This window comes from Anser cygnoides, chromosome 12 (assembly GCF_040182565.1).
Source record: "Anser cygnoides isolate HZ-2024a breed goose chromosome 12, Taihu_goose_T2T_genome, whole genome shotgun sequence".
In the NCBI taxonomy this organism is placed as follows: Eukaryota; Metazoa; Chordata; class Aves; order Anseriformes; family Anatidae; genus Anser; species Anser cygnoides.
Genome location: NC_089884.1, coordinates 6571856 through 6599356, shown reverse-complemented (window position 1 = coordinate 6599356; position 27501 = coordinate 6571856). Strand labels below are relative to the sequence as shown.

Genomic DNA, 27501 nt, shown 5'->3' with positions numbered 1-27501 from the left:
CAGTTCAACAGAATCATTCAGTGATGATAATTTAAATTTATCACTGCATACATTGATACCAAAAGTATACTCTTTTAAAGATATGAGGAATTTCTTTATCACTTGCAGGGAAAACCTCTGAAGATGGGGAAAAAAAACAGAACAAATGAGACTGACTTGAAGACGGGAAGATGCAAATGGAAGTATGCCATGAATGATTTTAAAGCCTAAGTAGGAAGAAAATGTCTGGCTACAGATGGTGGTGTAGTGGTACAGAGGGTCCTCAAAGCCTAGCTGATAGATATATATCTGTATAAAATATAATAAGATCAAGTGTTGAAACCTCAGTTGGACAAATTCAAGCTAGAAGTAACTACAAGTTAGAAGTATACTGTCTTAGCAGCAAAGATATTAAACCATTGGAGCATCTCGTGGTGCAATGTACTGGACTCTGTCATTAGAAAGTAATATGAAGGAGGTCGTATTGAAAGATACACTGGCCTCTTCTGGATCTAAAGTTTGTGGTAAACAGCCATACAGGTTGTACGTAATACATAGTTAAATAGCTTGTGTGCTTTCAACGTTATATGAAGGAATAAAGTCCCCTAGTCCTAATTCCTTCTTGCTAATAAGCCACATGACCATGCTTAAATAATCACATGGTAAAACAATGTTTTAAAACTAATTATTAATTGTGATGATTGACAGGAATTTTGTTAAAAGTAGTTTACGGTTGATCCAAGGTGTGACAACAAAGATCATGATTTTGCATGATCACCTTGCATGATTTATTTATGTGGAAGTTATTTAGTAGAGCTGTTTCTTCCAAGTCAGTTGGGGTACATTTGCACCAAAACTTTAGAATGAAACATGGTGAAATAATATTATACTTGGGGATATTTAGGTTCTTTTTCTAGCTTTGTCAGAGCTTCCCATGTATCTTTCAATTGCCTCTCGGTTCTTCATTCCAATTCTTCCCTCCTCTTTTAAACCCTGTGAAAATATAGGAACAAAAATACCTTAGACCGGATGGGGTGGATGTTTAATAACTTGGCAGAATGAACAGATAATTATTTACTGTTTTATTACTATGATTAACTGATACGTGGGCATGAAAAACAGCAGCAATTTGGAAAGTTCACTTCTACATGGCTATACATCTAACACTGAGCATTGGCAAGTTGATTTGACATCTTTGGATCAAAAATGTTTACAAAAGATTTTGTTTCAGTTACGTGCAGTTATACCTGATGAATCTTTGCATGCATCCTTGTAATCACACTTGAGATTTGTTTTTTCTTTTTTTTTTTTTTCTAGAGAACAGCAATAATTAAGCTATCCAGTGCTCTTTGAATACAATCTCATTACTCAGTATACAATGTCATTACTATCTTTGAGCCCCTCCCTGCCTTCAAAAGCTATTACGTGACCTCCACATCTCGCTTAGACTCCATGTATTACCATTAGAAGACATCCACACTGGGAAATCACTCTGTTCCTGTTTTTGATTAATATTTTATCAGCCACGAGAGGAAATGGTATTCTTTAGCAACACTAATAAGTAATTGAGCAGATGAGATGCCCCTGCTACTTTGAAAAAGTGGTATGTAGAAGCTGTAAAAGAAGATCTTTATATATGACTTAAGATAATACACGTTAAAAAAAGACCAAGCCCAGGAGGTGCTGTCTGCAGTGAACAATCAGTAACACTATCAGCAAAAAATGAATAATAATCAAGTCATTGTTAGAAACAGGTTGTCAAAAACATGGCAAAGTATATCTTATTCAAATTTGTGTTCAGAGTATGTTTTCACAGAAGCAGATGATTCACTGAGTTTAAACGTATTTCAGAGAGAGACAATGAAAACCTCATACAGTAGTGAAAACTAATAGTTGCTAAATAAAGAAGTTGTTTAAGGGCTTTTTCAGATGCTGGTTGGAAACATCAACAAATATTTACAACAAGCTTTTTAAATGCTTATTAGCTACTCTAGACTTATGTGTTATGAACTGAAGAAAATGGTATGAGCAATTGTCTTTTCAGTAAATAATGTACTTGACAAGTCTCTTGGCATGCCAGTCTGTTTTGCTGGCTCAGACAGAAAAGTCTTCTTTTAATGATTTATTTAATGTTACTGTATTTTCCTAAGTCACTTTTTCATGAATGGAAAAGCTAAATTTGGGAAACACTGTCACATCATTGGCTCATAAAAGTTGTATTAATCAATATGCTTAGGAGGAAACACATGTGCCTGTGATGAATTGTATTTTCTGAGGGTGGGTGAAGTGAACATACTTGAAAAAGATGTCTTAGACCTCTAATATTCACTGTTTCTTCCTACTTACCTCAACAGGAATCAGAGCCTTTATACTCATTTTGGGAAGGATATTGTTAGCAGTAGAGTCATGTTGGTGCAGTGATTTAAGATTTTTGTGATGTATTAATAATTTTATTTTAAAACTGTATAGGAAATTTCTAGTCATTTGATATTACTGTCTAAGATACTATTGGTGCAGTCCTATGGATATTTATAAGCAGGTGTTACTTTTAAAGCTTAAATTGTAAACCAATGACAATTTCTGTTACCCCCAAAAAAGAAGAGGAAGGATGTATCATGCACAACAGTAAATCCAGTAGTCCTTGTGGTTTTGTGAACACTTCTGCCTAAAGAATGCATAAGAATTTAGTTATTTTGAATTTTTACTTCTACGGACTTAACAGAGATCACAAATGGGAAATACAAAGTAATAGATTTACTATCTATTTATATTAATTAAATAACACATAAAATATGAAGAGTTTTAAAATAAAATGAGGAATTACTATTACTTTATTCCCCAAAGTGAGAGAGATGCGAGTATATTTGGGCGTGTGGGAACTACTCTGTATCTTAATGCTAGGATTAATGCTAAAATGGACTTGATGAATTAATCATAGGATTTAATTTACCAGAATTATTTTTTTGGCATTGAGCCTCTGTAATTAGCATCTTAAATGCAAGTGTTTTTGGTGATCTTTATGACAGTCAAAGCAAAACCTTCTGCCATTAATTCCTTGAGAATTGTTTAATATAATTTAATAGGCAAGAACTAATTTTCCAACTAGATTTGAAAATGAAATGGGTTCATTTAATGTGATGAGTAGTAATGGCCTCCTTGCTTGTAAGTTGGTCACATTTCTGTAAGCTCACTGGATTTAACATTCATACTTAAAGCTTTGGTGAAGAACTTGGACAAGAGTAAAGGATTTGTTTTCCATTTTCTTCCACATGTTTGATATATTAATGGCATGTATTTTTTATTCAAACACAATCATAAACACAGAATCACAGAATCACAGAATCGAAGGGGTTGGAAGGGACCTCGAAAGATCATCGGGTCCAACCCCTCTGCCAAAGCAGGCTCCTTAGAGCAGGCTGCCCAGGTAGGCATCCAGACGTGCCTTGAATATCTCCAGAGAGGGAGACTCCACAACCTCCCTAGGCAGCCTGTTCCAGTGCTCCGTCACCCTCACCGTGAAGTTCTTTCGCATGTTGGTGCGGAACTTCCTGTGCTCTATCTTGTGGCTATTGCCCCTTGTCCTATCCCCACAAACCTCTGAGAAGAGGTTGGCCAAATCCCTCTGTCTCCCACACCTCAGGTATTTATACACGTTGATAAGATCCCCTCTCAGTCTTCTCTTCTCCAGGCTGAACAGACCCAGGTCTCACAGCCTTTTCTCATAGGGAAGATGCTCCAGGCCCCATATCATGTTTGTGGCCCTCCGCTGGACAACACAATGCATCTTGACTGCACAGAATCCAGGAATTAGGTATGTTTCAGATTACGTCTCAGATACCAAACTGTCTCCTAAAGCTAAGTTCAAAACAGGAAAGCAGTCAGCAGAGTATTCTACTATTTATCAGGTTGATTCCTTGAATTCAAATTTTTTAAAATATGAACACATGACTCTTTATGTTCTCTTAGAATGTTTTTATTTAAGAACATTTGTGCAGATTGAAGCAGTTCCTTGAATACCTGAATTATGTGAATGAAGGCCTTGAGTGCTGAACCCTCCTTTTATATTGCTTTGCTCCACTGCTGCTTCTCTTTACTGAGCTAAGCTGTATTTATTCTCAGCTGTTTGAAGAGTACTGGCAGAACAGAATGATATGCTCTGTCTCTCTACCAACTTTCCTCCCTATTAAGCTAATTTTCCTATAACTGTGGTAATTAGAAAAGGGCTTTGATCACAAATTCAGTACTGCTCAGAGATCAGAAACTAAACAAGTTGTGCTTGGATCTTGGGGATTAGTGTGAGTCCCTCAGATATAAATGGCACACTGCGTTTCTTTACCCCGTCTCTCACAAGCATGTGAGAGCTCTGACTTGCAAACCCTTACTCTGAGACTGCAGTAATTTCATTAGCCAAAAGTGTAATTACATTATGAGAAGAAACAGCAGTCTCAGATTTCATGACCTCCTCTGTTTTCTCCCTAGTGTGTCATAATCTAGATAAGTCTAGATTTAGTTTTGGGTTTATTTATATATTTAAAAATAATGCGATCTCTTGCAGCCGTGAACTGTGTATGATGAAGAAAATGAATCAAGATAACTCCTGAGTTCAACGTTTGTGCTTCTTTCAAATAGAATCTTTTTGTTTTGTTTTGTTTTGTTTTGCTACACCTTAGCTATTATGTTCGTAACAACTGCAGGAAGGAGAATTAGCAAGAACAATAGATGGAAAAAGAATTATACTTCTCATTGTTATGAGAGAGAACTGATTAGTTGTAGTTAATTGGCGTGTTTCTTGAGTAGTAACTATTCTACCCTGTGGGGCTGTGCACCAAACTACCACCAGTGTCAGGTCTCCACGTGACATTTATGGAGTATATTCCAGGTACTTTCTTCTCTTCTTTTAAAAGTTTTAAAATCTTTTATTCCCTTTGAATATAATGTCATTTTACAGTGAAATACACAAGTATTTACTTTCATTGTCATGTTCTTACATATTATAAATATCATGAAATAAATGATATTTTTAATATCCATTCCTTAACTTCTGTTGAAGGTGCATAATCTTAGGGTTTTTATAAGCATCCAAAAGGTGTCAAAAGTATTCGTCTGTAAGCTGGAGTTTGGACATCAGTCTGGCATAATGACTATACTTATTATTCTCTAAACAGTAGGGTTTTTATTAAAATGAAATTTGGCTCAGATTTGGAAATTTCCAGATAATCTGTAATTGATACTGAAGTCTCTGGGAATTATGCTTAATTCCAAAATGTTCAGTAGCTGCTCGTGAAAGCTGGAGTATGTTATGGGTTACTGTGGGCCACCTTCTAATACCGTTATCATACAGAGTGACTCTCCTCCCCCAGTGCCACTGTCTAAAATTGAGATTCTATCTGAGATTATTTTTTTGGTAAATACGTCAATTTGTCTATAGCATGCATATAAATATATATGCAGACCATGACCTTAGGTTGCATTATTAAAAATATGTAAATATAAAACTTAAAATATATGTATTAAATATATATTTTAGTTTAAATTTTCTTACATAAAAAAGCCTGTGTTTGCATTCTAGAGAATTAGAAATCAGAGATAAAATAGTATCAATGCTCCCACTTCCTGTTAATTACTAATGAAAAGTACTATGCAAATACAAAAGCAAAACAAGTTTTTATGTGTTATCCTCAGCTTGCAGCTGAACTGGCGATGGCTGTGACTGCCTGCCACTTACAGGCAGGCTTGGTTGGGTCAGTACTTGCTTTGGAGGCCTTCCATGGCAACATCCACATTTATTGCATGTTGCTAAAATGATTTTATCCAAATTTAGTACCATACCTGTGCTGTGACCTAATGCCAGGTCCTGAATGACGTCTGATATAAGACCAAGGTTTTGGCTTCCTGCATGGGTTATTATTTGTCTGTTTTCAAGAGCAGGGTTATCAGTTCCACATTCTAGCCAAAATCTAATTTTGGTTTATTCAGAGTAATCTGCCATTTTTTTCTCCTGAAGTTTTGGCTGGAGTAGATACTCTTGATTTCAGAAGCCAGACTTCATTATGTTGTTGAAAGCTTAAAAAACTTCTCCTTACTTTTGCTCATCACAGACTACTGCATTTGAGATAAAAATTGGCTGAATAAGTGAGTTCCGGCCAATGGTCTGACAGATAGAGAAGCTCTGCATTCTGGTTATGCTTTATGCTTGTTGGATGAAGAATGGGACCATTCTTGATAGATTGCATTTTTTAATTGGTCTCACATGATAAGAAAATACAGATATTCCACCTTATTATTTTTCAAATCTGAATTTAAAAGCACAAGTTCTTATATACTTGCCTATAGTGACAGGATTCATTAATCTATTAAAAATATTTTTTGTTTCATCTCCAAAATAGTGCATTGACTTGCAAGTATGGACTTAAGTGTGTGCACCAATGCTGTGACTGCACCATTGTAATGAAGATGAAATGACTGTAATGATGACCTTTCTGTGCCTTTGTCTATACCATGCCCTTCTCTTTAACTGAACACCTTTCAAATGAACATGTTCTGAACTCTTGAACTGTTCATTCTGTTCACTGAGCTTATTGCTCAATCTGCAGTTTATCATTATGTGTCTCCAAAGACTTTGTGTTTCCTTATATTTGACATCTAGATGGAATTTTTCATAACCTCTTACTAGTCATAAATTGGATTGTTAGGGGATTAAGTTAATCTTGTTTCTTTATACTAGCCTTAGATTTTTAAAGCCCTAATTTAGAGGAGTTTATTTGTTGCTCTCCAATCTGCAAGAATGGAAAAAACCTTTATACCGTAAGATTCTGTATTGCTGGAATTATTTATTTCTTCTCATTTTGAGGCGAATTGTACCTAAGAGGTATACTTGAAAAGTTGTTTTGTCATGTTTTTCCCACATTACTATTTATTCCTTTCTATCTAAATAGCAGCTCTTGAAAATGACCCAAAGCAGTGCATCATCAGATAAGCAGTGTGTCAGTGAATAGACTCTAGGAGAATGTGTACTTTTCTTGTTCCATTGGGAAGGGAAATAGGAAAAAATGACTTACCACTTGCAGAAAGTTGTTATGGTGTGTAAGTCATTTCTTAGCTTTTGCTTGCTTTATCAGAAGGTACTAGTCCGTAAAATTTATTTACTTCTTAATAACCAATTAACAGCTCAAGGGAAGAAGTGAGACAAAACCCCACGTTTTTTGAGTGCTTTGGAGCTTTTTGTTGTCTGGTAGTAATGTAGTGGGTGATCTTTTTTATTTAATCATTTGAAGGAAGCTTTTGCAAGAAAATTAAATATTATGTAGTTCAAACCTTGAAAAAAATAAATAAAAAATCATATAAAATAATATAAAATACATAATACAAAAATATCCCCAGAATAGAGCTGTTCTTCGGTAAGGTAATGGTGGCAAAATCCTCAAAATACCTTTAATAGTAAAGTATCTAGGTGCATATCTGTTAGTTCTAGCAGTAAAGGCAGTTCAGAAGACGAAGCAAACATAACACGAGGCACTTAAAGCTAAAATGGTGTATTACTTAAATATAATGCTTATTTTTAAACCACATACATTTATTTTTTGAAGAAATAAACATTTTCAGCCTTCTTTCTTGAAAAGTTCAGAATTGTCAGACTGGTTACAGAAGATGAAAAATCTTGAGGAGTTCCTTGACCTCTTTTATGATCCTTCTGTCCCTAAACTCCATCAATGACTTGAACTCTGACACCGAGAATGGTGAGGTGCAATTCTTCATTCCAATGTCATAAAACCCAGCATTCTACCCTGGGCATTTCATTATTTTTCTTCATTCAAGTGTAGTTAATGTCAGCTGGTATCAGACATAAAGGGTGAGACTTTCACTTTCTCAAGTGAAACTTTGGAACAATTTTAATGATATTTGACTACTGTTCTGCTAAATTTCATCTGGTTTATTTATTTATTTATGGATTATTTCAATGTCACCCACATCACCCCAAAAACCTTTAAATATAATTTGTTCTACTTCACATCATGAAAATTATAATTTCAATAGCAAATACTTTTGCACATGTGCAGATACATAGTTATTAACAAAATAGTAAAGAATAGGATTGCTTTAGGAAACCTGTATTGGCAGCTGTGAAAGGGGGGCACGAAGCAGAGAACAAATGAAGTGACTAGCTGAGGATAAGAAAATGTCCCATGAATATCAGAAACCACCTCAGCCTCTGTTTTAGGCCAGTACTTCCAACAAGGAACTGTGTGAGCAGAAGACCATGGCACTTTGTCTTCCTGCCTATTTGATGCTCTGTTAAGGTAGAGAAAGATATTACTTGCTGATATGTTATATACTTCATTTTTAAATGATCATAAATTGTTGCCGGCACTTAATAAGTGTAGGTTTACAGTGCGAAGGAAAAGTGAATATACCAAGCCAGTAGAACAGTTATGGAAGAGGAAATATTACTGTACAAAGGAGGACTGAAAACAGTAGAATTGCTTATCTGTGAAGCAGCTGATAGGTTGGGGCATTAGGATGATTTCCAGAACAATAAATGGTGGAGAGACTATAATTTTAAATCTTCCACCTACAGTTCTACCCCTACAAAAATTGAGAAATGCAGATTTAAAACTGCTCAAAAGAAAAAAAAAAGCTCAAAAGGTCTCTTTGCTGGTGGAACAGCCGACCATATTTAAAGGCAAGCATTTAGTACATTCATAAATAAATACTGATAACAAAAATATACCGAGTAATGCAAAATATGTAGTAAAGCTTCTTTTCGATAAATAGTCCTTCAGCTGAATACCACAAGACACTTTGTAGAGCTTCAAGAACTAGAGACTTTCAGAGAAAATACTGTTTATAACAGATTAGACCAGTGGTTGAATCCTTACGAGGATTCCTATCCTTCTCTATTTTTGTTTGTTTACATCAGGGAAAAACGCTGTGTTTATTTTGGATATGTAAACTTGTTAATTTTCTTGCTGCACTTTTCCATCAGTCAAGCTGATGATAGTATTTTATGACTGTATTTCTCAAAAATCATGGTTCTTGAAGACACTTATGTTTCACTTCTAAATACTGTAGAGACTTCTCATATTACTAATATGAAACTAAGTGGCATCAAGGCAGCGTTCACTCTTTCCAAAGCAGTTTACCACTGTGGCATTAATTTATAATACTCAGCACTGCGGAAGGTTTCATCAAACTAAGAGTTTAGTTTTGCTTTGTTACAACCAATGGTGGGTGTTCACAGAATATGTTTTTATTTAACCCTTCAAAGAGTTTTCAGGAAATAGCAGCTAGCATGTGATGAAATAATAGAAAGAGACATTGCTAAAATTTTAAATGATTTATACAGGGCATTATACTTCATAGATTTTGAATTATGCTACATTTTATTAATGGTTTCTCTTCATTCTTGCAAATGACATTCTGCTTGGTCTTATGAAACTACACATGGCCAGAAAGGAATGCAGTGGAGCTAATAAGGGTCCTGTCTTAACTTGCAAAAGATTAAGCAAATTCTTTGAAAGATGTGATAGGTTTACAGCGAAGACTGAGTTGGAAGAAGTTGGAAAGAACACGAAGAAATGTCTCTCCTTTAATTGGTGGGCACATCAGCTCTGCCATGCTCTTTCTACCCTGTAGCAACAAGTTGCATAGAATTGCTCTTTGATATTTTCGGATTCCATTTGCGACTAGTCCTTAAAATATGGTATGTCTTCTTAATGTCTGGCAAAAGAGGAAATACAGCACTTAGTAGGCAGTAACCACTGGTGTGATGGTTACAAGGAAAGTCTCTTCAGATTCCCTTGTAGGAGGCTCAGCATTAGAAGAGGATAAAAACTATGAGGAAAAAGTATAAACCTTTTTTTTTTTTTTTTCTTGTTTATATTCTCTTATAACACCCTTTGGTGGTGCCACAGAAAAGTCTGTGATATGCCTGCCCTCAAAAATCATCTAAGCAAGAGAATTATGGTTGTCCACTGTGGTGTCCACTATGGACACGCGTAACTGTACAGATGATTTATTCCCTATATTTTTTGGAAATTTAACTGAAAGGCCTTAGTTAAGTGCTTTGTCTTCCCTATTGCTATTTACACTCTAAAAGATAATTCAGCACATCTGTGATTCACATACCTTAGTTAAGTGTGTGAAACAAAGGAGGATGAATATGGCTCACTTTTTAGACTGTACAATATCAGAGATTTGGATTAGGGGATCTGATTTCTTGGCTCCCTCCTTAACCACTTGACGTCCCTTCATTTTCTTCATTGCTGAGGACAGCTGTCGACATACTTGGTTTCTTGGTTTTAATGCAGTCGTTACATACATGGAATTCTTTCCTCCAGAACAAGAATCTCAAACATCTAATGCAACTTCTGTGTTTTTGTTTTTAATCAAGTATCCCATTTGTTACTGACATGGCTTGGACAAAGCTTTTTCAATAGCTCAGTGAACAATGGCAAGCTTTCCTGTGGGCAATATATGGAGAACCAGTAATATATAAAATGCCTGTCTGGGTGGCTGTACTTACACACTGTGTCTGTAGTTGTTACAGGTGTAGGCAGTGCTTAGAGCTCAGGTGGCAGTAGACAGAAAATTACATCAAATTAATCTGTAAAATACAGTTGCATTTAGTGCAACCTTGAGTACACTGAGACACTTAAAGCATGCTTTGAATCATATAATCTCTACTACTTTTACCCAGTTACATCACTGATTTTGTAACAAGACTTGGGCAACAGGGCAAATGTGTGTGCTGCCTCCTTTCGAGCTTTTGTTTTGTTCTGATTTTACAAAGTAAAGTAATATTTTATAAGTGGTGAACTGGCAGCTGTGGAATTTGAAGCTTCCTCGTATTAAAAACAATCAAATAAAGAAAAACAACCAAGCAAAAACAGAAAGAAAAAAAAATGAGAAAGTGAAGTAGAGAGAGGAAAAAAGAAAGTACAATGTGGCAAGGAGTAACTAGCTCAAATTGTGTGGGCTGAGTTATGCAGCAGGTCATATTAGATAGTCGCAAAGAGCCCCTTTTGGCTGTAACAACTATAAATTTTCGAAGCATAGTGCAGGCTTCCCAGCACTGCAATTTCATCCTGACCTGAAGGGGTGAAAGGGTGAAGTTTCCATGCCCATTCACTGCCTCTCCAGCAGCCTGTGCCTGCCTGGCTTCTGAGCTGTGAAAAGTTGGCTGGCAGGAGCTGGCCTGAGACCACAACTCATTTCACAGAAGCAAAATTACATCTGCTGTATGATAATTACTTCTGGTCGCTAGCCACTCATGGTGTACTCAAGCTAATAACACGGAGGAAGAGGGCTCTGTCCCAGTACTGGTCCTGTGAGCTGTTTGTTCCAGTTGTTCATTTTTATTATATTGAAATAATGTATTTGGGCAGAATTTTCAGTATTTCACTCCTTACAGTGTTCTCTTATTTCCAGTTATTGAAAAACTCATATTGCTACAGGTGTGTTCTTCTCGTCTATTGTTTCTTTGTGTTTTCCTGGCCATGCTGAAAATCAGTCCATTAGCTTAGTTCTGTGCTGTTACTCGTTTCAAGAAAAAGATCCTGGGTTTCACCTCTGCGTGTCCTGCTGATCATTCTGTCACATTTTCTGGTTTGCTGGTGTTTAGCCAACACTTAAACAGTTTGGACAGAAGGACTTTTTCAGAAGGGAAAGGGTTTTGCTCCTTTAAACATCTTACTCCCATATGTGAAATTGTATATAGCGGCCAAATCATAGCTTAACAGTCTGAAATACTAGCTTGCTGGAAGCTGTAGGAATGATGTCTTTAATGCCATCCAGAGATGCTGTTCTAAAAGAGAAATCCCACACTCAAAGTGTTAACACTTTTTTGCCTCTTTGTGACACAGAATTTGGGGAAAAATAAGCAGAAGCTAGGGCTTAGGATCCCATTTAACAGTTTTCGATGTGTTTAAGCCATGACTTGCCTGCTGGCTTGACTTTAGTACTGAGAAGATGTATAAGTAAAAGTGAAGGTTAGAGACATTGTTCAGGAGAAAGCTAGTGTCTGACAGGTTGGTCCTAGGTTTGTAGCCCTTTCTCCAAGTCTGCAAACAAAATCTGTATGTCATTCAGGCATTGGCTTGGTTTGTCTTTCATGGAGCTTGGTGAGGTTACAGTCTCTACTGGCGGTCTGGCAGCTTGGTCAATTACGTATTTTTTTCAACCAAATTATTTTGTGTAATAACTATAATGTTAATGGAACTATATGTTATGGTTGAGTTAAGATTTGTCAGTTTGAAAATAAACGTCTTGGCTTCATTTCGACATTTGCCTTTCAGCATCAGTCCGTTAACCTGTCACACACTATAATTTCATTAAAACCATCATTTAATTGTAAGTTAATGTACAGCTATCTTTTATAGGAGCGCTTTACATACTGTCTGAATAATTTCAATACAAATTTTCAACTGATATGATTCAAATAATATGAAACACTAAATGCCCTCTAAACCCCTGTTTATGAATTCAATACTGAGAAATAAGATGCATCAGCCACATTACTGTGGCACTATAACAAGGAGAGAGTTTTTCAAATTTTAATAAAAGGAAAGAATAATGACCTAGGTATATATTTGTATATCTCTGTGTGTCTCATACCTACAGCATTGAGATGTACTTCATATGTAATTGAGAGAAGTTTCCATTATTAAAAGAAGGACGATGCAGTCAGTGTAAGCTCTATATGACTGAAGAAAGAATTAAAACCTCCATGGTAATAGCTTTAGTGCTAGTCACAAGGAGACCTGTACTTTATATATGAAATATATAAAGCTTATTTCAAAATAAATTCTGGGTAACATTCAACCTGACCGACTCTTTGGAAGCTGTGTTGATATATTCGTTCAACTCGCCTGCACTCAAAAGCTTTTAAACAGAATATCACTATTTTTATTTTATTCATGGTAATGTAATTCCTGCCTTTAATCTCTTCAGGGTTTCACTTTGAGTCATGATATGCAGTTCAGGGGAATTTGGATCATCCATTAATCATAGTATCTGTACTTTTGTGTGTCTACGTTTGTCCATCTCTTAAATCAGTCACTTGGCAGCAGCAGAGATCTGGGGATAGTCCAAGATGGTTGACTAAAGAGGCCTTACTTATTAAACTAGTTTCCTGTGAGAGTATGTATGGATTTATGTAATGCATGGCATGCTGAAAAGAAAGCGATAGAAATATTAGCATAATCACTAAATATGATCCTTTTAGAGTTTCTGCTGGAAACATAGGCGTGGATAAGTATATTGAATGGTGACATGTTTAGTAGAATAATTAGCTGAAAACACCTGGGCTAATTAAAAAAAAAAAAAAGAGACAAAATGATGTAGTCAAGTATTCTCTTGTAATTAATTTTTTTCTGTGAGTCTGCATTCACCAAGGGACTGAATTAAGGTTTCATAAACAATCTAGATTTGGTATTTTCTAAAGTTTAAGGAGTTTGTTTTATTTCTTCATTATTTAATAGATGCTAGGAAGATAGAGGGAAGGCTGAAAACCTTACAGAGTTGTTAGTAGATTCTGGATTCTTTCCTTTGAAGTACTAACACTGTTCTTTGAGCTAAGCTAATTACTTCTAACAGTAATCATGGGTTGCTTCTTTCTCAACACACCACCAAGTTGTGAGTAGTGACATATTTACATTTATTTTGTAAATATTTGTGAAATTTGAACAGTGCTGACGCTGGCGTACTCTGTACAGGTTTTGAAATAAAGTGATGTGCCTTATCCTTTTTGATTTCTTTTCCCTCCAAAGTCTGATTTCTTTTTCTAAGACCTCTCTGATTTTTTCCTTTTTGTTTGCCCTATCCTCTATCAAACCCTGTGTTTCCCACCCCAAGTTATCCCTTTCAGCTTCAGTCTTTTACACATTTTGTTCCACTCTTCTTTTCCTTTTTGTTGTTGTTCTGGATTTCTTTTATTCTCTCTTTCTTGCTTAGCCAAAGCTCTAATTTTCTGCATTTAGGGGAGAGGGCTTTTCCATACTCACCATGAGGTCACTAAGATGCAGACTGCACCGAGCGGCTAGATGTTTTGTTCCTCCAACTTTGGACTGCCATTGGTGACTTATAAGGTCGCTCTCTGCCTTAGAGACTTGGAGGTTTCCCAGAAAACACTTGTAAGATTTTTTTAAACTTCTGAAAATAATGTATTTTTCCCTTGTTGGCTTTTTGGAAATTATGAAAGCACATTGCTGAAACTTTCCCACATAAGTTGTGTCCCACAGACAGCTGTAATAGGAAACTTCAGTGAGAAAAATCAGAACTTGCTGAAGTTATGAGCAACTATACTGAAGCCTTGAAATGGGAAGTGTCAAACATTCTGAACTGGAGACCATTTCACCATCAACTCAATAAGTAACAGCTTTTAATTTACGAGATGGATAAAAATTATAATATCAAATCTTCAGTCCTGCAGATCAATTTTTGACTTTTCTGGTTTACTGACTGTGAAAACATTTGAGCATGTGCTGTGTTATTTTTCTGAAAGAATAGTTGGAACTAAACATATGTATTTTTAAAAGCAGAAGAGAAATAATCAGTTTTCATTTCTGTGTTCAGCCCTTTAATTAAAACAGTATGTGATGTTTTAGCAGTCAGATTTCTAACTGAATTGAAGTTTCTAATGTTTGGGCTCACTTTATGCTGTTGAGAACAAAAAATTACTTGAAATATAACCATCTATCATGCTCTGTGATCTTTATGCACTGAAACAGACCTAGTGGCTGAAGTGCTGTATTCTTCTCGATATTAAATGAAAAATGTGCTTTCTACCATGAGGCCATGGAGGCACAATGGGAATGACTATGAAAGAGACTAAGATCCCTATTAATTTTGGTAACAAAGCTGTATGTAAATTTTGCTTTTCATTAATTCAGAATTAGTTTAACCCCAGTTGTACAAAGGTTACGGTTTTCTTCTATTTAGACAAACAACTTCCTACTGTAAATTGTGATGTGATTTATATGAATCTACCTACTGTCATAAAGGCTCCCCCAAAAGAATATGCATCTTCTAAATATTCTCAATCATAATAAATAAAAACTTTCAAAGTAGTTGTAAATACAGTGGTATATTTATATAAAGTTTGCTATTGGATAAATTCATGTAAAATATTTACTATTAGTCAAACAAGGAAATTACCTTCTGTTTTTCTTATGTCATTAATAGCACCCACATAAGTCTACCCACCAGTCAAAGGTAGGCTTCAGATATCAAGCATACACAGCACAGTTACAAAATACACCTGCTGAGAGTGGCTAATTAGCACAATTTATAATGGTGGCACATACAAACATAGTGTTTGTATTCGTTTTTATACACTGAACACACACAGTCACATTTTGCTGTTTGCTCAAGCCCAGTGACAGAGCACATGGTATTTTGGGGTGCAGGTTTCTGGGTTGGACCAAGTTAATTTCAGATTGGCATGGAAAGGTTGTACATTCGTTTTGCATTAGTGCAAATTGGACAGTTGTGTGTGTATAAGTGACTTTCATTTGGATATAAAACCATGTATACTTCTTTAAGTTATGCTAGTGTTTATACTGGATGAAATTTAAATTGTGCAAAAATCTGATGGGGTTAGTGAAGGAGACAGAGCCTGACTCTCCTCCATGGTGTCTGGTGACAGGACAAGAGGAAACGGACACAAATTGAAATAACTGGAAATTCCACTTAAATTAAAACCAAAACAAACCCTTTTCACTCTGAGGGCAGTCAAACACTGGAACAGGTTGTCTAGGCAGGTTGTAGAGTCTCTGTCCTAGGAGCTACCAAAAACCCAGCTGGGCACGGTCCTGAGCCTGTTCCAGCTGACCCTGCTCTGAGCAGTGGGGAATAGGTGATCGCCAGAGGTCTCTTCTGACTTCAGCTGTTCTGTGACACTGGGAAACTTGGAAAGTGGTATATATACAACATTTACAAACATATTACTTAATGTAATACAGTATCTAACATATCTAACATATTACAATATTGGTGTTGCTTGTGGCAACACCAATAACAGGTTGACTTCAACTGCTTATTTCAGTCATCCTCCAAAGAATCCTGTACTCTACTAAATCAATGAATTTATGAAATATTCTTCTCAGTTAACCTCTCCTCACAGTTATTGCTTGTTTACTGGCAGTTTTGTACAGTCATCATACAGCTTTACTGGCACAAATTGTACAATATTTCTAAAAGCATTCACTTTTTGACTGGGGGCAAGTGCCTGGGAATCAGCAGTGGCAGATATTGTCTCCTGAGAGATCAGGATAACACCTGTAAGAAACCATGCATTAACGAGAAGTACAGATTTCAGTAAGCAAATAATTTGTATACATGATTAAAGATGTGTTGTATTAATAACTGCCTTGAAAGGAACATTTCTCGTATTTCAATTTAGTTGCAATGAATTGAAGTATCAATTGTGAAAACCATTGCTATTGGATTTGAAATAACCATCTATTTTAGATAATCTGGGATTAGCCAAAGGCTAAATTTACAGATATTCTCTGTGACCTTGGTCAAGTCAGTATTTCCAGGATAAAACCATGGGGGTATTTACTAAAGTTCTCTGAGTGTTGTTAAGAACAGTTCAAAGAAGCTTAATGAACCTCAGCTCCTGCATTTACATTCACTGTCATAAAAGGTTCATAAATAGGCCCAGCTTGTATCCAAGAGAGTTTAGGATGTAGAAAGCTAGATAAATTTGATATATTTCTTCACTTGGAGACCTGGAATGCTTTTTTTTTTTTTCATTTTTGCTTTTTTTCCCAGATCTCGTGCAGCTTTCCTAGTTGGCTATCTTTGAAAGGTCAAGGTTGAACTACTTTGTCAGAACCAGTTATTAGCTAAAATTCCAAAATCCTTAGTCATATTTCACATTTAAAGAGTAGTGCTCATCTTTGATATATTTCTAAAATATGAACAAGTGGATTTGTTTGAACTCCCAATATTTTGTTACATATATTACAGTAGCATTCCAATTAGTTATTTATTTTTGGTGTATTCAGCATGCGATGTTGAATTTTAGAAAGTGATTTTTGATTTTTAGAACTGCCATCACAAAATGTCATTGTGCTGTAGGAAAGATGATGTATGGGAACACTTGTTGCTGCATGTGATTTCTTGGATTGGCGCTGAACCAGTTTTTACTGTGTTGTAAATATTTTTTTCAAAACACAGCCACATTTCTCTGTGGTCTTTTAGAGAAATGGTGTAACTCAACATATTTGTATTTATAATTTGACAACCCTGAAAACGTTAGGCATCAGAGATATTAAATAAGAGAAGAGACATTTGGAGATGTTTTCATAATTTTTCCTGACAGCATTATAATCAAGCCAAATCTACAAGTATCTTAGTATTATAGATTTTTATTGCAATAAAGAGTCAAGAAAGAGAAATATGACGTTCTGTTATTATTGACTACAATGCAGAGAAAAGAAATAAATGATGTCTTGTGAGGGTATCCATTATGGACCTTTTTTTTTCTTTCTAAGTCAAGCATATGAATATATGATGACACATTACTGTACATTCAAGTGAAAAATGAAAGGAGGTGGCAATGGGAAGCCATTTTGAATAATGCCAATAATTTTTATTTTTCATTCCACTATATAAGGTAGCATTGAATTGTACCTTATTTTTCATGTTATTTACGATAGGATATTTTTTATTTGGAAATAGTTTGTTTATGAGGTACGAAGAACTGTGATGGCAAAATAACAGAAAAAATATTCAGCAGCACAAGTCCATGAGCCAGAGGTCCAGCTAAACCATGGCTATTAATCATCACCGTCCATTATTTACTGAGGATTCATTCATTGTTCCATAAAGGTATCTAGAGGGTCAATTAGAGACAACAGACAGGATTTTTCAAAGACACAGGAGGGTCAATTAGGCCCTCCTAGTAATTTTCTGCTTTAACAGCAAATGCCAGCCTATACTGCAACATATACAGTGGAGTTTAGAATTAAATAGTGTGGGGATTTTTGTTGTTGTTGTTTTTAAGCTGTTACTTTGCAGCCAGTATGGATTGGAATATTATCAGTCCTTGATTAAAACAAAAGAAAAATTTTATCACTACAATTGATGAGAAGCACAGATTTGTCTTTTAGAGCCAGAGTAATGAAAGTGACCCAGAAATACCTAGGATGGAACAGTCTGTACTTATCATAGTAGTGAATCATTTCTCTGAAGGTAGGACCAGACACAAGTAATACTGCTAAATACTACTGTTAAAAATTTAAAAGCATTTGATGCAAAATTCTGTTTGTAATTATTTTTGCATCAACTGTTTGCTTAAAGCTCAGAATTAATAATAGATGTGAGATCTTAATATAAACTATGGTTACATTCATTCATGCAGAGACAGTTCTTTCAGAACAGAAAGTAGAAAATAAAACTAAAACACATAAACGCATGTTAAATACACAGGCATATGTACTTGTACACACACACACACCAAAACTCTTCCAAAGTAGCAGGAGATTGGTTTCACTGGCTTATGCCTTATCTAGGGAAAGAATTTATATTAAAACAGTCCAGAAAAAGTGCTAGTTTGTTTTGTCTTGATGTAGCACCAGCTCTTCAACAGATTTAAGGCCACCTATGAACATGGGTGCTGTACATGGGATAGCTATACTGAAGTTCTTTCTTTCAGACTCATTTTGAGTCTATTTTTTCTTGAGAAATGGTTGGCATGCTTTTCTGTGTAGGTCTGAAAATCTCGTCTATTTTTCTTCTCTAAACTTTTATTGGATTACATTGCCACTGTTTTTAATGCTTCTTAAGGTCTTTATTAACTGCAAGCAGCCTCTATGACTATGGTGTGTTAGTCTTGTAAAGATTTTTATCTTTACAAATGGGGTTTTTGGAGTGTCTGAGTATTTGATGGTCTCCTGTGAGAGTAAATCTCAGAGTGTGCTACATCAGTTTGATCCTCGTCGTCCTCTGAAACCCCCTATTCTCTGTAGGGTTTCAGCAGAGAGTTCTAACTAATGACTTAGGGCCAAATTCTGCCCTTAGATGCGGGCATGTAATTCTCATTGATTCCAGAGGGACTTCTATGAGCATATCAGAGAGAACAATTTTGTTCTTAGTGTGTGAAATTATAGCACAAATGGACAAAAGAGTCTCATGCACATTCATCTTAGTGACCCCAAGCTTACAGGAACGCGATACTAATCCACCCGCTTTTCTTTTTGCTCAGTTTGTGCTGTTTCTTGCAGATCACCCCAATTCTTCAGCTGTCATCTGAATCTACATCTTTTATATTATTTTGTCTTCAGAATTTTGCTATTGTGTTTTGGAGAAATTAGTGACACGGAAATTAATGTTTAAATAGCATAAGTAACAAAGACAATTGTAAAAGATCTTTTTTTTTTTTTTCCTTTGGAAAATTATGGTACAAGAACAATCTTGTTCATATTCTGTAGGGAATTATTTTGCAAAGACTTAAGACAAAGATAGATGTGTGAGTGCATGTCTGTAAAATGGTTTCATACATGCACAGAGAGAAGAGAGGTGGGCTTGCATCATGCTTTTCCTCTGTGACAATATGACGTGATGAAGCATTTTGTCTATATGCGAACAGGACAGAGATCTTCTTGAATTATTCTGTCTCTATTTATACTCTCAGGTTTTACATTCAGCATTCACCCCTTAGGATTCTTTGGATTTGCTTATCATCCACTGTTTGTATTCAGGACCTATACGTAAGGAAAATCATCTGTTTGCGTTATCATTGTGGGAATTTGTCTCATGGCTGAAAACTTTGGGTTGGAGGTTTGTATTTCTTGAGCTGATTGTTTATTAGACTTTTGCCAATTTGGATTTGCCTTTTACAAGGCCATGTTGTGATAGGACAAAGGGTAAATGTTTTAAACCGAAAGAGATCTAAGAAATTCTGTGATGTGAAATTGGTGTGTTGTTGCTCACCAAAATCAAATTATTGTATATGTATCTGAGGAATCCCAGACATCTCCAGCATATATAGAATTAACTGTATTATATGCCATATTTTCAATTTAGTAACTTTAATTTCCTAGTGTGATCCCATTTGTGTTCTTAGTTTCAAGCATCTGACTAAGGCAAACCTTGGAGGTTTTGCTCCCAGCTCAACTTTTTAAAAGACATTTGTGTTCTGTAGCAAAAGTCCTATTGTTTTTATCTCCCTCAATGATTATAGTGTCCACTTCAGTTTGGAATTCTGCACAGGATAAGTTGGAATTTTGTATGTTGCAATTTCACTAGTAATGCAGCAGTCTTCTTATAGTGAATTGTATTGTTTATAAAAAAATCCTGTTGTAAAGTTCTCTGATAAGTCTTCAGAAAGCTAAGTGATACCAGTTTTATTTCTGAAACTACTCATGGAATCACCGTGATTGTCTGGGGAAAACTAATTTATAATTCCGAGCATTTAATTTATATATCACTTTGTCAAAGCTTTCTTTAAAATCTGTTTTCTAGTATGAGTTAGAAGAATTGGCCAAATTATTATTATTTTTTTAACCTGCAACTGAAGTTGAACACATAATCCACCATGATTTATGTTTACATAATGTTCTGTTTTCATGTTTGTGTAATATCTACAGGCAGATAGTCATTTTCTCCAGCTGGTTCATTAATTATATTTATTGGATGGATGTCTTTTTGTCTTTTGTTATTGTATTGTAACTTAAATATTGATCCCTATTATATGAAATTCTCAGTCTTGCTATTCAATTACAGTTGGTCAGAAAAACCACATGACAGTCTGAATTCAAACAAGAGGGTTGCACATGCAAACTGTCATCGAGGAACACTCACTAATACCACTGGGACGTCACTACTCACTTGCTCTATTATGGAGTTTTATAACTTCTGTATGACTGCAACCTTCCCTTCCCAGTTTTTAAAGACAGTATTGGTATTCTTGGAAGTTTTCTTTAACAGATGTCAAATTAAAAAAAAAAATAAAGATCAGTGTATGGTGTTTTTAAAAGTAGGTTGATGCAGGAAGATGGCTAGCAGCACAGCACAGGGATTAGGTTGCAGTGGAAGAAATAAGGAAAAGGTCCCAGAAGCAGATCACAGACAAGAACAGAAATGATAATGAGCTGCTTTGCACGAGTGCCACTTTGAACATGTGCAATGAAGAAAGTTTTTGTTTGCATCTTTGTCTGAATTGCATTTGGTGAATTTTGCACAGGTCATATTTTCTAATGGTGAATTGGAAAATGCAAGTCTGTGCAAACTGAAGGTGAGCTGGAAATGGAATTTGATTGTTGAGGGAAAGATCTATCCAGCATACCTCTTCTAAATGTTGCTTCATATCTATGTGCCTCTTTGGGCTATTTGTAAAGGAAAGACAATTGTGTTTACTCATATTTTTGTAATGCTCTGAGTTTCACAAAGGAAAGCACACTAAGTAAGAGGGAAGAATTACCATTCATCCAAGTTTTCAAATGAAAATAATAAAGATACATGGGAATGGTTAACTCCTGGTTAGTTTGTGTGATAGGCACGGTTGTGTTCATCACTGCTGTTTATTTTCCATTTCTCTATGAAATACTCAGTTCTAAAAGAAAGGTAATGTGAAGTATGACTGTGTTTTATAACTACATTACAAGAGATAAAATCCTGATTAAGCAATTAAGTAAAAATAATGATCTTCCTTGTGCTGAAATGATTTTGTCTCTCCCAAGGCTTTTTGTATTATGCCTTATATCTGCAGGGAGGTGTTGGGCTGATTCGCCTGCACTTTTTGGCTGCCTGGGTCATGTTCTTGTTCCTTAGAGCCAGGTATTTGATTTGCTTCCTTGAAAAAGAAACATTGCACAACAGTTACATCAGAGCTAAAAATGTGCAGAGAAAGAGAAAACAGTTTTTACCTGCTACATTAAACCTTTGTATCCACTGAATTGCCCTTCACCAACTATGCACATCACTGAAATCCTTCACAAACACTTTTCTGTGGTCAGATTCAGCCACTCTTCCTTGAGCTGAGAAGTACCATATGCTTCAGGTAACCTCTCAAAAGCAGTTGCCAGTGGGACTACTTTTGTAAATGCTCACCAGCGTGAGCAAAGGTTACACAATCTCGCCCGTGGTGAATAATAATGTCAAAGAGCCATTAACAGTGTGGAGTGACAAAGTGTGGAGAGATCCATCAGCTCATCCTGTGTTTAATGAAACAGAAATGAACATCGTATTGCCCTTGTTTTCTGTCAGATTTTCCAGGTCTCCATGAGGCTTATTAATCTTTGGGTGTAATGGAAAATGTGTTGCTATGTTACATACTACAGCAGCCTTTGCGCTCAAAGGATTGAAGGCATTATTAGTCTTTGTCTTATTTACATACTGTACTTGGGTGCGTGCTAGCAAAGCTGCACTTAGAGCACAGTGGAGAGTGCAGTTAGAAAATGTTTGTGGATTTCTGAAGTGTGTACTAATGCATCTGACCAGATGGCTGCGTGGTAAGTCATTTCAACCTGAAGTAATGATCAGAAGCCCTTTTGAGAAACACTGACAGCACGTGGCACAGACCTTGGAAATTTCCTGGTAAGAAAAATACCAAATAGGAGGAGTTGCGTGATAATCTTATTTTAGTGCACCCCAAAAATATATGATTCCACATTTCTGAACTCCTGAAATTGGCTCCCAAACCTGCAATTCTGTCCAAAAATTGGTGGTTAATCTACAAGATTGCCTTGTTTACGTGCTTAGTGCAAGTACAGCAGAAGAGAACTTCTGAACTCTCAGAAACAAGAGGTAAATGGCATTACTGTTAGGTACTGAATTCAATAAATGTCTTAAATTTTCTCTATTATTTTATATATTTTTTTAAGGCCCAGTTTTGAATAAGCTCTGGCAAAAACAATAATTGTTTTTACATTTTAGGTCTAGTTATTATTGTAATTCTCTCTTAGCTAGAAGAAAAAAAAAAAAAAAAAAGGAAAGCTGTTATTCCTATTAGTTAAGAAACCCCCTGGCTCTCATAGACAGATGAGTAGTCTGAATTGGACCACACGTAGTACACACCATTGCAGTGGGACTGCTGTGCCTTATTTTCAGCATGTATGGCCCATTACACTTACAGGGTCTTTGTACAAATTGAGCCTCACAAGTGGCCAGAAAGCATTGCAAAATGATGCTTCTCATAGAACATACATCACATGAATTCTGTTCTATATTTTAACAGTAATAAATATACATATATATATTTTTAAGAATTATTAACCCAGTGACATTGCAACTTTTTCAACTTGTGCAGCTCTGGCTATTCGTAAGATTAAACAGAAATATCGTGTGTTTATTAGAAGCAGTGGAAATATTTGCCTTTGGAATATTCATTATGTAAGCAATGATTTTTCTCTTTTTTGGCCTTTTATTTTACAGCAGACTTTGTTTATCAGCAATGTGTGTGTTGATACAGGTTTCATAAAGAATTAGCTGTGTGTAGACATTGCAGCCGTACTTTTCAAATGTTTCTGAACTTGTGTAGATTCAGTTAGAGCCTGCTCGAGGCTTCCCAACAGTGCTGACAAAAACCAAGGCTGTGGGATGAAACTCTGCTTCTGCCCCAGCAAAGGACAGATAGAGAGAAGGGCTCAGGCTGGGATGAGAGTTGCACAGCACTGGGCTTGCTTGCTGTGCCGCTATGTGCTGAGTCCTCCACCAACTCTCCCTGCCTGATACATCCACCACCACTTCTCCAAGATCCTCTGCCCCACGTATCCTCATGCAATGTCAGCAGCAGAAGTGATGGCTTTGGAGTGCTGCAGATAGGTGGCAGAAACAAGGTTTCGGTGGCCTCAGCTGCCTGCTGCCGCAGGCGATCTTGTAGTTTGCCCATGCCTGGAGTTGGCCAAGATGCTGCTTCTGGAGGATGCTTTATTTTTTTTCTGCCTGGAGTTCTCTTGCTTTCTTTTAGCATGCAGTACGATTATGAAGTAATTTGCATAACATGTACACTTTGCCAGATTTTGAAAATTGCCATGTTTGAAAAGGATTTTATGCCATTCACAGTGCTACACTGATTAATCACAATTAGGGACAAAATACAGAACTTTTACTAAGCTTCCAGTGAGCGGGAAAATTAGCACTTCTTGCAGTAATGAGAGTAATTCCGTTACAGAGAATTCCCATTTAAAATGTGCTTTTGTGCCATTTTCAAAAGTAAGTTTCACACTTTTGAAAATGCTTTTATAGCTGTATGCAAGTCACCTAAAAGTACATTGCCGTTACGTATGCATACTGACAGCATCCTGTTAGGAGTGATGTGCTTCAAAGTTTTTTGGACATCTTTGCATCTCCCTCAACCTTTATTTATTTTGACCAGAGGGAGTGTAAATGCAAGCTGCAGGACAGAGCAATTCTTTCCTTTCCCAGTGATAGAAGGAACTGAAGGCAAGGCTGGAAGCAAGTGGGTGTATTTAAGGAGGACAGTAAATTATTCTAGGGTAGAAGGAACCACCATATTTTCAGTGACCCCAGAACTATTCATACATCAGAGGTAGGTTGTCAGATAAATACTCCCAGGTTACTAGCAGGGCAGGGAATCGCTTTCATCCTCTCGTCATGCTGGCTATTCAGTTATCCCCTACAAAACTGAATACAAAATGACATCTTAGCTGCTTTCTTAAGCTCACAATTTCTGTCTTGCAGCCCACCTCTCCCAGAAAATCTCTAAATGGCTGTGCGAAAATAGCTTTTTGTAGCAACAGGACTGCATTTTGTCCTGTTTTATCTCGTATGGAGTAACTACTAATTGAGAAATAAACTAAGTGAGAATGACCCTTTTGGCTGGTGATTGTGGCTTTTACCTGGGAAGTGGGCCACTGGGGTTTCACTACCTGCTTCAGTGAAAGTTTAATTACGTACAGAAAGTGGAATTGTATCAAGGAGGGAAGGGAGCCCTCAACCACAGCATAGCTATCAACCAGCGATGGGCGATGCGCTCCAATCCCCCCAGGCAGAGAGGGGAATTAAACCAGGTTACTCCCACATCACAAGTAGGAGGAAGATGTCTCTTCAACAGAATTGTGAACTTAACCTTCTTTTTTTTTCTGCTGCTTTTCTATACGAGAGTTCAAAACAGAATGTTTTGTTGTGAATTATGAAGTATTTCTTTTCCGACAAATTAAATGTTATTAGGAAAATATTTCATCATTTAAAAAGATAGATTGAAGGTTTTTAAAAAAAGTAGTGTAATGAAAAGCAACATTATATTTGATTTTCATTTGGCAGCTAAAAGAATCGCCTTAAGCTTCTAATATTGCCTGTGAATTTAGGTATAGATAGTTTGTACTTTATAATTCATATTCTGTGTAATGCTAACACATCATATTACTTAAAATGTAGATTTATTTATAAATACATATATATAATATATGTTTATATTAGTATATGTTAGATTTTAGATTGATGTAAAATATTTAGAAGTCTTGTGACAATTCATTCTTAAAAATTACTAACAGATTTCTGTTGAGCTGTGCCAGAGGTAGCAACCTCTTAGGAGTTTCCCTTTTCTTCATCATTGTCTCTATCCTTCTTAGTGTTAAAAGCCTAGGTTTTCTCCATTCTTTTTAAAAAAATAACATTATCATAATTTGTTTGGAATAATGTGTTTAAGTTATCAATATGTGGTGTATTCCAGCACTCATAAAAGTAAGATTTCTAGATAAACACAGATAGAAATATTTTTAACCATGTAAAAAAAAATCAATTTTCATAAGGTTACATCTTTTTACTCCTCTGTACATACAAAGACTATATTAAAGGAGAGATTAAATTTTACTCTGCAGAGTAAAATGCAAACAGAAAATTATTTTTCATTTTTCAGTGCAAGCAATGGATTATCATTTATTTATGAGACTTTTTTTAATCTAGAATATATGGAAATCTTTTCTTGAAGCACAATGTAATATTGAATTGGGAACGTTGTCTGACAGTTTTCTTCTTACAGTTGCATTGAATGATTCTACTGTATGAATTTTTTAAAGAGGCTTCAATATACTCTGCGTTTGAAAGTGAGGAAGTAATCAGAGTAATCTTGAAGACTCTTATAACTGCACCTCCTCTACTCCTTCATTCTTCAAACAAACTTCTGCAGAAAAGCCCAGGCTATAGCAAATCTTAATATCCAGGTATTATTTGCTTGTCCTAGTATGTGTCCACATGCGGGAGTTTGTTGCTGTGGCCGAACACGGAATCACTCATCTCTACTGCATTTTCATCCTTCTCAGGGCATTACTCAAACATAATTGTTACAGAGAGCTGGATTTTAATCAGAGCTATGCTGTGTGAATCTGATGGTAGATGAATACAGAGCTGAAAGGGCTTATTACGTTTTGTCTGAGAACGTATCGTACAAGTCAAGTTAAAAAAATGTTTTACCTCTCTTTCCCCTCCAAAAAAGTTTCTATTCCATTATCTGTCTTTTGAGTGGTCAGGGCTAACTTCTCTTGTTTTCAGAGGAAATTATCCTAAGAGCTACTAAATACCTCCAGTGTTTCAAGTAGGTGTATAAGCTGAAGGAACCTTAACAGGTCTTGTTGAATAGTACATCCAACTGTTTTAGCAGATTTGTGGTTGATAAGAAACTTATCTTAGAAGATGTAGTTTGTATCAGAGAACAGAGGTCTGAAACTTCCATTTGTTTTCCTAAAACCCTAGTATAAAACAGGCCCTGTGAAATATGGGCAAGTAGTGAAAGTCAATAACAGAGCAAAAGGTGCAGAAAAATTGCTTTTGTCACAAATAAAATTATCTACCACTGTATGTCTTGTGATTCACCGGTTTTGGTATTCATAAATTATGATGACAGAAAATGTAACGCTAACCTGTTCATTTAGGTTGATATGAATTTTACATATGAATTTTACATTAAAATAGTTACAGTTTTTATATATTAAAAGAGTCCTTACAGAGACTTGAAGCCAATTAAGGAGAAATAAAGACCTATGTGTCTGTTTGTACACCTTCATCTAAACACAGCTTATGAACAATAGAAATTTGAGACATTTACACAGCAATTGATTTTTCTTTTTTCTTCTTCGATAATTACCCTTATACTAGTGATTATAATTTGAGTATCTTCAGGAGAAAATAACTTATCTTTTTACTGAAGAAAACTACTATGACAGAAAATAGTTTTCTCTGAGTGTGTTTAATGCCTAATACAGTGATGGCCAGGTAATAAACAAAATATGTTGCATTAATTTCAAGCAGACATTCTGCCTTCATCTTCTTCTTTCTCTTATATTCCATTTCACTGAACTTGGGAATTAGTTCTGCCAGTCTCTGTTCTTTGTTAGTGTTTTTTAGACTTCTGTCATCAGAGCACCTAGAAGTTGTATTTGGAATCAGATCCTCAATCAATGAGAATATAGGGAACTTCCTACTGTAAGGAATACGGCAATGTTCCTTACATAAGGAATAAAAGATTTATGTGTTGAATCAAACCTGTCCCGCGAAGCCAATTTTCATGTTGGTTCCTTGTAAGCCAGTTTCTTCTCTCCAACAGTGTCCAATGCCATA

General features: G+C 35.8%; 1 protein-coding gene across 5 annotated transcripts in view; it reads left to right on the top strand.

The window, feature by feature from the left end:
- Window positions 1-27501, top strand: part of WWOX (WW domain containing oxidoreductase) — a 509406-nt gene that overhangs the window by 170249 nt on the left and 311656 nt on the right. Inside the window, exon 9 of one of the 5 annotated variants that reach the window (XM_067004754.1) lies at window positions 3705-3790. The exons of 3 other annotated variants lie outside the window; for them this stretch is intronic. In XM_067004754.1, coding sequence (XP_066860855.1) covers window positions 3705-3790 — 86 coding nt within the window. Of the gene's footprint in view, window positions 1-108; window positions 226-3704; window positions 3791-27501 lie in introns of those variants that run through there. One more of the 5 variants, XM_067004755.1, reaches the window with a different exon arrangement.